The sequence below is a fragment of the Vespula pensylvanica genome, chromosome 16 (genome assembly GCF_014466175.1).
Source record: "Vespula pensylvanica isolate Volc-1 chromosome 16, ASM1446617v1, whole genome shotgun sequence".
Classification (NCBI taxonomy): domain Eukaryota; kingdom Metazoa; phylum Arthropoda; class Insecta; order Hymenoptera; family Vespidae; genus Vespula; species Vespula pensylvanica.
Genome location: NC_057700.1, coordinates 391,111 through 402,324, shown reverse-complemented (window position 1 = coordinate 402,324; position 11,214 = coordinate 391,111). Strand labels below are relative to the sequence as shown.

The 11,214-nt window shown below is 43.6% G+C and overlaps 1 protein-coding gene across 1 annotated transcript in view; it reads left to right on the top strand.

Moving 5' to 3' along the window:
• The first annotated feature begins 6,069 nt into the window (after nucleotides 1-6,069).
• Nucleotides 6,070-11,214, top strand: part of LOC122634897 (lachesin-like) — a 51,390-nt gene continuing 46,245 nt past the window's right edge. The window contains exon 1 of the mRNA XM_043824384.1: nucleotides 6,070-7,669. Coding sequence (XP_043680319.1) covers nucleotides 7,480-7,669 — 190 coding nt within the window. The 5' untranslated portion in view covers nucleotides 6,070-7,479. The remainder of the gene's footprint in view (nucleotides 7,670-11,214) is intronic.

Below are 11,214 nucleotides of genomic sequence, written 5' to 3'. Positions count from 1 at the left end.
TACATGCCCAGACCTTTTATTCCCTTTCGGAAAGGTATACCAATTTCAAAGAGCAAAAGAATCTTTTCAATTAACGGCTCTTTGCGTACTACCGTTTCTACCTTGCGAAAATATAAGAGCACGGTTTCGCGAATGGGAAAGATCGAACATTGCAAATAACGAAGTATTTTTAATCAAACCTTGACGTAATTTTATCTTACGTAAGAAGATCGCGATACGATTTGTCGAACGCATGTCGTAAAACTTTCGTCTTCTTTGCTCTCTTTAAGAGGACTACCTAACAATAAGTACGGATCGTAACGTACGACGGTCGTATGTAACGATCATTAAAGGATCGTACTTCTCTTACAAGCTGCTTCCCAAATGATTCGTTTGCGTAGCGAAACTATTGCCGATATTCCCGAGTAAAATCCCTTTGACATCGAAAGACAATACGATCTCCAGCATACATTAATTCTTTTCAATCTGTTCGCATTATGTACGTCCCACGAAAAGGTCGGTCGGGTTGTAAGATAGAATGATGATTTTTTTGGGTCACTGTATAAATCGATATCGTAAACGCGTCGATGTTGTCTTCGATCGATCTCGACGAGAACAGCTTTTAATCTACGAGTGGCTGACGGAGTAAGAGATTTACGAACGAGATACTAAATCATTCCACATCCTTGACACATTCTCGATATTTTGTGACGAAGCAAACGGATACGTATCGATATTTTCTTTCTACGTGCATACATGCAACCGCGAGATTTAAATATTTACCAAAGTGCTGTATCGATAATCCTAATTACCGGCAACTATAGATAGGTATAAATACATGTACTGCAAGCTTTCCCATTTGGGATCGTTCGAGCGTACATTTTTTAAAAGAACGAACACGAAACTATACCTCGAAAAGAGACCGAGCTTCCTTCTGCAAAGTATTTTGAAAAGTTACGCTGTTCCGAAAGTGAAGCGAGCATGAACTTTGGCGATCCTGAAATTGAGCCACTCGAAGAGGAACGGGTAGCTTTTCAAATGGCGTAAGTTTCTTACGGGTTCCCCCTTTTTTTTGTTCCTGTATACCTTTTCTCTTTTTCGAACTTTCTATTAACTCCTTTTCGAACGTTATCGTCGGAGAAAAAGAAAGAAAGAAAATATAACGATTAATCGACGCTTGATCGTTGAACTTGAGAGTAACTTTGCGATGTATAATAAAGCACTCGTGCTCTTCCCTCTATTTCCTTTTAACGCAAAATAAACTTCGGAACGTTGGATACGATTATCGCGAGTCGGTCTTGGTGGTGTATCAAGAATTAATTAGAGACGCGTTAAAAGGGGTCATAAAAGCGAGCTACCTCGGCAGCACCGTGATTTTATTACGGTGATTATGAAAAGGTCGGTGTTGCGGTGGCGAGCGCGAAAGAAAAAAAAAAAAGAAAAAAGAAAAAAGAACGAAGAAGAAAGAACTCTACGGAGAAAGAAGAAAAATAAGAGGGCGTAATATTCGCCGTAACAAGGGACGGGTAATATCGGTGTCGAATCGAAAACTGATCTTTGACGAAGATGTTGAAGCGAGGATACGCGCAGTTACGCGTCCATTACATTCGTCTAGAGCGTACGCCTAGCCGGGATGCGCGTTTTAACGTCATTAACGCGAGTCGTAAACGTTGGACATCGGTTTATTGATAGGAGTTAGCGCATTAAGCGCGCGGAAATAATTATTAGAAATTAACACATCAGGCTTGGCGCGCGCAATAGGTTAATCAATGGCCTTTCCTTGGCGTTGCTAATGCGAGCAATTAATTACTTTCACGCTTCGCTGCTGTTTCATTTGTTACCTATATGCGCGAAATATTATACGAATTTGTACGACGCTCGCGCTAATTAGCATGGGTAAACACTGATCGGGGTTGCAAAATCGTTGCTAAAAGCGTCACGAACCTCGACTACGAGGAGGAATTTTGTTTTTAATTAGTATGCCCCTCTATATGTAACGCTGCTAACGATAATCATTATTATTCCTCTTGTAATGGTCATTCACGCAGTGCGTCACGCTCGAACGCTCAACGAAACGTGTTCACGCGAAACGAGCTGAAAGTTATTATTCTTTTTTTTTCTTTTTTTTTTGTTCTCCTCTTTATCCCAGTATCGATATTTAGTAATTTCACGGTCTCTCGTACGAATCGACGGACGGAAAATTTATTTTAGACGGACTAACGAGAAAGCAAACACGTGTACGTGCGTGTGTTTAGTTTATACGATGCAACGACGAACTTTTGCCACCGACGAAATTTCCTCCACGCACGTGCATGGTTACCTACGCTCGAATCTCTTCCTAATGAATTTCACAGTAATGCGACTTTCCGAATGCGAAACTATCTTCGTTATATCGTAATACTTTACTTTAGAATATCTAGTAAAGATACGCACTTCTTGTTCGTAGACTCTCCGATTCGTCGGCGTTTCGGCCGTTAAGATAATCGTGCTTGTTAGAAATTTTCTAAAAGGACAAAGATCTTTGACGCGGAAAGACTTCGCCTCGCGAGCTCTAACGTTAACGACGGAATAGTTGGTCTCAATTTCGAAACAATCACTTCCATCGTCCTTAATTCCTTTCTCTCGCCTTCCGCCGCGAAAAGCACGGATGCTTCCAACGTTAACAAATCTCGTTAACGCTCGTAATCATTAGAAATTTCTACGAACTTCCGCCTCGTGGAAATTGATTGACAAGGTAACCTACGTGTGTACGTAACTATTAAAAACTTTTGGAAATGTATCGCGCCGTTGTAAATTAATCGCCCTACGTTTCTCTCGTCTACCTCGATTAATTAATTATTAATCCACATCGATGCCCTTTCCTCTTCGACGCCGGTTTAACTTTTAAAAAAATATTGCCAGACATCCCGTTCGATCGTTTCCCACGTCTTGGCAAATATTTCGAACGTCACTTTAGGAAGCTCCGCGAGAAAGTTATGCAATACTACGAGCAAAGTTAATTCCTGTAATTTTAGTTATTCCATCTCGTCGAACTTCCTTCGAACTTCGATTTTCTATTTATCTTATCGGATAGATCTCAGCCGGCGCGGCTTTCAATTAATACGAGCCAATATCGGAGTTGTTCTCTCAACTTTTTGATACGAACACCTTACGGTGCATCTCGTTTCTCTTAATTAGCCGACGTTTAATTTATTACTTTCACACAGGAATTTTACGGGCACGGTTGAAAGCATACTTTACTGTATGTTTCAGAAATGAATCTCTATTTTTTCTCTCTCCCTCCCTCCCTCCCTCTCTCCTCGTGGTGCATATTTAATCGATCATTTATCGATGATTCGTCGATATTCTCGCGTTAAGCCTTCCCATCGTTAACTCAAAGAAAGAAACTCGTGTTGTTCGGGTCGCTTCGATAAACGAACCCAAACCTCCGAGGGAGAATCTTCCCTCGGAGAGAGTCATCTACGAGCTAAGAAAATCAATCGAGCCCTGATAGAAAAGCAAAGAGATAGAAAGGTAGGAACGATCCGAAAGATGCATGGTGGTAATAACGTCTTCTCCAAGTTGTTTCCTCGATACAGAAAGAGCCAAGCTAGCTCTCGTTTTTGCTAAAGGGAGACTCCTTTCCTTTGTCGATCGTCGCTCATTCTAAACAGTTTCCGTTGGACGTTAGCGTCGTCCAAGATGCTCGAACGCTTTCCGATTCTTTAAAAAATACCAGCACCTCCTTTCGTAGCTCCCTCGTTTCTTTTTCTTCGTTCGACGTTTCGACCTTTCCATTCGAATCGTTCAACTTTGTGGCTCGATCGTAATTCCGTCTATATACGTATCTATAAGCGTAAGTAAAGGTATACCTAAGTAATACTTTTTAGAAAATTTTTCCAAACCCTCTCATCGTCTCATTACAGCTGGTAGAAACGCGAGCACGGATCGACTAAACGTTCTCGAGAACGTGCAACGTTTCTATTCAGTGTTCAAGGTCGATTACACATTACCCTCCGTAGTTTCACGACCCACCCAGTGACGTGGGTCGGGTCGAGTTGATCGCAGACGTCTGCTCTCGTTAACGAGACTACTGATCGTACCTCGTAATTCCCCGACGATCATTTCCGTCATTTTAAATTTCGTCTCGTTCGTACGGTCTTCTCAAATCGATTTCGCCGATCTGCGTAGATCTCTCGTGCTAATTGCTTCATAAGGACCCTATTTCGACGGATGGCACGTAATAAAGATACAATTTCTATTACCCGATCGGTTTTATTAGAAACGTTTCCAACGAGTACGTATCACATCAACCGATTATTACATCGTTCCTACTCGATATCTATTATATAAAATTCTTTGGAATTCGCCGGCCTTGCGATATTTACCGTAAGGTGACCTCCGTCGGCGTTACCTATACATCTAATACGATATCGCGCTTGTAAACAGAGGAAAGAGATTCTCGGAAGCGAAGGTGATTAAGAGGAGAAGGACAGAGAACGAAAGATCGCGTACGGCGCAGAGGTTGATTACAAATCATTCGTACTTCGAAAGCCGAAGCGTCATCACGATAGTTTAATATTAACGTCCGACCGGTAACGAGTTACTACTGCGTCATTTCCGACGATGGAGCAACACGCTACTTCAAGAGTTCGACTTAAAATATGCACATTTGGATAGCCGATAACATACAGGTATTTAAAAGCGATTAAAACGTATTTCAATGCTTTCCTAACGCGAATACGACCGACGTAAGCACTCGTTGTGACTTAGAATTGCGTAATACCTATACAACGTAATTTCACGAACGATTCTTAACGATCGTCCACGGCCATTGATATATTTGTTTCTCCTTTCTTTTATTATTTTTTTTTTTTTTTAAGCGACGTAATCAAAATTTGATGCAGCGAGATATTTTGTCGGAAATGTCGCGTGAATTTCGTTGCACCGAGATTTAGTATGTAATTTTCATCGGCATTAAAAATGAATTTATTTGTTTATTCACATCGTGCTTTCGAGCGGCACATCGACGCGAGCACGCAAATGTAGCGGTTCGTTGAACTCGTAGGTGAATATTACCGAGCGTGCTAAAAAAGAAGAACGAACGAGAGATATGCGTTGTAAATACAATGAAAATGCGTTTGATTCGGACTTCGTATTAACATCGTTTGGACGAACGAAAGATCCATCTCGAAGGTCAGGATTTCGTTCTTCTCTCCTTCCCTTTCTCTCGTTGTCCACGCTTATCGATCGGCGTACTACGAACTCGAACAAAAAATTGTTTTTATTTTGGCGAAGAGCGATAACGAAGCTCGTTACGATATCGCCCCTTCCTTTTCTCTCTCGATTTATTTTCTTTCTCGAGAGAGAAAGAGGAGTCGAGAGGAAAAGGCGAGCAACGTCGGATCGACGCGGTCTAACCCAAGGTCGAGATCCAACGCCTTTCAACGACGTTGACGTCGGTATTCGCGAACTTTGCTAGATACGCGGCCACGTTGTGCCCGTCATTTCCAGACGATCGCTTTCGTCTTTCTTTGACCTTTGACCACGATGCTCGAAGAAAACTCAACGGCTTTTCTTTAGATCCGTGTCGCTGAAAACGCAAAGACCGAAAAGTCCCCTTATCCCTTTTAATCCTTTGCCGTAAAATGTTCTTTGACACGTCACGCGCGCTATATCATACATCGGTGCGAAAGGTTCGACGTCCAGGTATACCGCATAGCAAAGTGAAAGGAGTAGCATTGCATTCTCGATAAAATTACATTCTCGTTCGTACTTTAAGAAGAATCGAAAGATATCTGCGATTAAATGTATCGTCGATCGGTCGTACGAAATACCTACGAGCTGCAACAACGATTCGGAAGATCGATGGATCTATGCGAAAGTATCTCAGTCAAATTTGCGAGAACAGTCGCAAATAGGAAGGATACTTTTGGAAAGGAAGAACGAGAGGAAGTAAAAGGAGCGGGCAACGTCATCGAAGAAAGAAAAAGAAAAGTAGAAAGAGAGATCGAAGGAAAGGGAGTCGATCTCCGGAACGATGGGTAGAGGATGAGATAGAGGAGCGGAGTCAGGAGTAGCAATAGCAGCAGCAGTAGCAGCAGCAGCAGCAGCAGCAGCAACAACACCGGCAGTAGCAGCAGTGGCAGCAGCAGTGCCCGGGCATCAGGGCACGGGCTTTCGTTGGCGCTTGCGCCGCGAGAGAGACGTTTTCCCCGTGCGACGGCTTGTACCTGCAGGAGAGGAAGAAGAAGGGTGCGAGATAGAAAGAAAGAGGGAGAGAGGGAGAGAGAGAGAGAGAGAGAGAAGGAAGGGAATACCCGTACGAAGTTTATCGGCGGCGAGCAACGGAGGGTGGTCCTCGCATAGGTAGAGAGAAGGAGGATGATAGTGGTGGTAGTAGTAGTAGTAGTAGGTAGGTAGGTAGGTAGGTAGGTAGGTAGGCTGGCTGGCTGGCTGGAGTAGGAGAGATCGACGGCGGTTGGCGGTAGTGGTGGTGGTGGTGGTGGCGGTGCTCCGAGGAGTCGGAGGTGGAGGATCGCCGAGCGTACTCAGTACTCCGAGGCTTTTGAAGAGCAGGCAGGCAGCAGTCTACGGCCCGGGACAGAGGGACCAGGACCGGCCTCGAGAGAAGGAGGAGGTGGTGCGCGGTGGTGGTGGTGGCGGAGAGGAGAGGAGAGGAGGAGGAGGTGGAGGCCGAGGATTTCTTTCGTCGTCGTCGTGGTCGTCGTCGTCGTCGTCGTCGTCGTCGTCCTGCGAGATCTAAAACCTATAACGAACTATCCTGCACGTTGTCGTATATTTATTCGCGCGAGACAGAACCAGACTGGACGATTCTTCTCTCTCTCGTACGAACTCAAGAGAGAAAGAGAGAGAGAGAGAGAGAGAGGAATAGCGTGTTTTTGATTATCGTGTGCTCGTGACCTTGGGACAGAGTTGGCTCGCTTCGTCTAGCGTTTCGCGTGGTTATCACGTTGTCTCGTGTCGTCGTTCGCTTCCTTCGCGCTCCTTCCAACTCGTCTCTCGCCGAGAATAAGAGAATACAGAGGCAAGAAAACGCCGGAGGCAGAAAGCAAAAGCGGAGAAGCGAAAGCGAAACCAGCGGGAAGCGGGAAGCGGGAAGTTGCAGGCGGCAAGCGCGGTGAGGTTAACCGCGTACTTCCTCGTGGAAGTAGTCGAAGACAAGCGGCGAAGGAGATGTGTGGAGTCGTTTGGCCGGGAGCTGCACGGAGCACGTGCCACGCACGCAGAAGGCGCTCCAGGCGACATCAGGTGCGCTAATCCGGGACGCAAGAGGGGAAGTAAGAGAGAGAACGTTCAATCTGTCGTCTCCTTCCCAACTCCTCTTTCTTTCTTTCTCTCTCTTTCTCCTCCTCCTCCTCCTTTCCCTCCCCCTCCTCCCCCCTTCCTTTCTTTCCCATATCCGCGCGAATCTCAATTTTTCGATCGCACGATCCTTTTCCTCCTCCCCGTTCGTCGATCGGTGAATCGTTCTCGAGTGTCTCGAGTGTGAACTCAGGAATGAGTGGCCAAACTCGTCGTTCTGCTTGTACCGTCGAGGAGGAAGCAAGAGCCGACAGGACAGTCCAGATGATCCTTGTGCTCGCGGCCATCGTCACGTTCCTCGGCGTCGATGGCATGGGACACGCCGTCGTTGCAGCTTATCCCGCCGTTGGACACGTCTCTACCGGCAAAACGGCGTTTCATCAAGGTACGTGCTATCACGAGTACTTACTACTTACTCTTCTACTTTCCTTTCTTCTCGATCTCGTTTCCCTCTCTCTTACGCTCGCGTATAAACTCGATAAGCGGGAAATTATCGAGTACTTTGACTCGTTGTAGAGATAGCCTTCCCCAAAGAACGTATCGAGCATAGCTTCGATAGTCGAAATAGTTTGCTCTATAAGGTAGATACAGAGAACTCGCCAAGCTACAAAGTTACCTTGTTCCTGGTAATTCGTGCGAGAGGGAATTCCTTTTCATCTCTTTGACGAGAGCTCGTCGAACAATTTTGACGTTTGTTCGCTACTTATCGAATTTCACCGATCCGATCTAAGATTAAGTATTCTTCCTTTCGATGCTTCCCCGTATCTCGAGCGATCTCTCTCGACGAGAGCAACTTTTCGCGTGTATCTATATTTACGAAGAGTGTTAAATCGAATAATCGAATCTATTCGTTATCGATGACGCAATGCTTTTTTAATCGTCCTATAATGTATACCTCGACTAATTTTATCGACTTGAGCGAAAACGATGAAAATACGAAACACAAATATCTTCATCCGTTCAATGTTCGAGGCAATAATTCGATTCGAAAGACGCGAATGGCTAACGAGCCAAAATTCTCGTGTCGTTCTCTTTGGAAGGATCGTCCTCGCCGAAAAAATAGTCTCATCGATGATGCGCGTCGAAAGTGCCCACGGTGCAGAATTTTTGTTCACTCTAATTCACGTAGGATAATCAAAGTCCCATTGTGCGAATAGGATAACGTGTGCTACGTCGACCGAGTGGAAGTCTGAGTTTCGAACGAACGAACGAATTAAACGTAGAGCGCTAGCTCGAAGAATTAAAAGCGCGTAAAAACGATCGTGCGCTGACAAATCGTATTTATATTGTTGATAACGATTGCAATGAGATATAAAGACGAAGTCTTTTCTATTCGACGAATATCGGGAAATATATGGTAAACGTGTATTGACAAGTTGAAAGGTAGAAAATGAATTTTTGACGTACCATCGGTAAATGTCTATCGGTGCTCTCGAAATTTGATAGTTTTTCGATGGTGACTTGTCTCTCTCTCTCTCTCTCTCTCTGTTTTACTATTTTTCTGTCACCCCGTCGTCGGTAAAACCAGCTAAATCTTGGCGCGTGCGAGCCCCCGCGTTGTCAACGAACGGTGAGAAAATATAAACGTGCTTTTCTCTTCGTTCGAGCGAGAATTAAACATCAACGATTGTATTACCTTTTTTTACATAATGGAAAGTGTCGTAGTACGAACGAACAAGAGTCGAGTAAATATCAGATACTATATATATATATATATATATATATATATATTTATATGTATACATTACCGCATATATATGTAGTATAATAAATTTCGAGAAACGCGCGAAATAGAAATGATCATCGTCAGAGTAGAATTATCACCGGAGAGCGTTAAGCGATCGTAAGGACGAGCGTAGATTTATCGTAGGTAGGGAAGAAAAAGGAAGAACGAAGAAAAAGATATAGAGAGAAAGAAGATGGGGGAGGAGAAGGGAGAGGGAAGGGAAATAGAGAAAAAGAATTCCAAGCACTCGAGTCCCCCGTGGCGATCGTTCAACCCTTCGACGCTTTAGCTACCCGACAAAAAGTGATTTCGTCGTTGGTATACTTTTTACCGGAGAGAACAAGACGCGCCATGTGGCGTTGCTTACTATATTTTCCGGAGTCGAGTGCAAATCCGACGAGCCTTCCTTTCGTTCCTTCTTTCTTTCTCTCTCCGTGCACATACTGGTGCACGCATCTACATACGTATGTATGTACGTGCTCGCGAACGTAAATGACGTAGAAACGCATCTTCATATATTCGCGTTCTCCGATCGTTACTTCTCTTTTTTCGTTCTTTTTTTCTTTCCTTTTTTTGGCTCTCATCGTGTATCGTGACGACGCGTCGGCTGCTTCAACGTTACTCCTACTTGTTCTCCGCAAGTGCGAGAACCCATGTACATACATATGTGTCAAATACACGCGTTACCCGACGTACATCTCTTCGCGAACCGCCTTAGTGGTATAACAAAATAAAAGTGAAAGATTAGAAAAGCTATCGTAACACGTTTGAAATAGTAGATATTAATCTCAAAAATGTCATTTACGTTCAATGGAAAAAGAAAAAGAAGATCTTCGTTTACAATCGTCAACGACGTTTCTTTTATCGAAACGGGTAGAAATAATAAAGTACAGGATCAGAGATGAAAGAAGTACAATGGTAATCGTAAAGGAGATACAAGCTGGTGGATCGTATGCGGTGCGACCTACTTACACAGTGGAGACAGGCTAACAGACGTTGGAATTCGTTATTAAGAAAACTTTCTAGTTTCAACGTCGAGTATGAATTTTGCGATTCGCTAGAAGAACGCGTAGTACACCGGCTGACAGAGCGATTTGTTTTCTACCTATTTGCTCTCTCTCCTTCTCCCTCTCCCTCTCCCTTTCCCTCCTTCTCTCTCTACCTAGCTCTCTTTACCATCCTGGACGGGAAGAACGATCGATCACCTTTTTGCCGAATGAAAGAATTAATGGGAGTTAGTGTACGCGCTAATGACGCGAACCGTACGTACTTTCTCGACGTCGATTCGTTTAACCGAAGTGCGGACGAATCGACGAGAAGGAACGTTCGAGTGGTATACCAGGCAAAGTTTAAATCGTTTTATTCGCCTTTTGCTTCCTCTCGATCATTCGGACGTCTTGTAAGATTCGAAAAAACTTAGCCGAGATTATGATTTAAGCGAACGTTTCGTTAAAATACCCCTGGAAATCTTTAACTTTTCGTTGCGTTTGTTAATTGGAAGAGTCGATTGGATGATAAAATTAAAAGTAATTTATAGAGTATAGTAACTATCAATAATGTATTTGCCTCGATAACGGCAATGATCCTATCAAAGTACTATCGTGTAACTTCTTCTCATTATCGTCCAATTAATGGTATTGCTTATTTAAAGTCCATCAAAGTTCTACCTAATGTACACGGATCGGTCTGTTAAAAACGAACTAAAAAAGAGGAGACTCGTAGAGAAGGTTTCGTTGCGAAAGTAAAGTTGTCTTTTTCCAGCACGTCGGATCCTATCGCAAAACTGTCATCTTTCGTTCACCCCTAGCAGCTATCCCAAGAGCCGAGAGAGCGATCGTTTCCGAAAGGATCGTTGACGATCATACGTTGGAGGAAGATAAATTTAATCTCGATAGTGTGCCTTGGATACGTGCGAGAAATCGAACGTCGCTCGAAAGAAATAATTTAAAAAATTATTTCCTATTTCAACGCAACGATATTATAATATATTTATCGTTATTCCCTTAATACGAGTGAGACACGTTTAACAGACATTTAATAGAGTGTAATATAACGGGATATAATCCGTGAACAACACGAAGGGTAATACGAATAAAATTATACGTTGCCGTGTAACCGTAATGATTGATTCATAATTACAATGATCTTTGTTTATTATGTGATTTTTCGAAATAACGAATCCTTCTCAATGAACTTACGCTCGT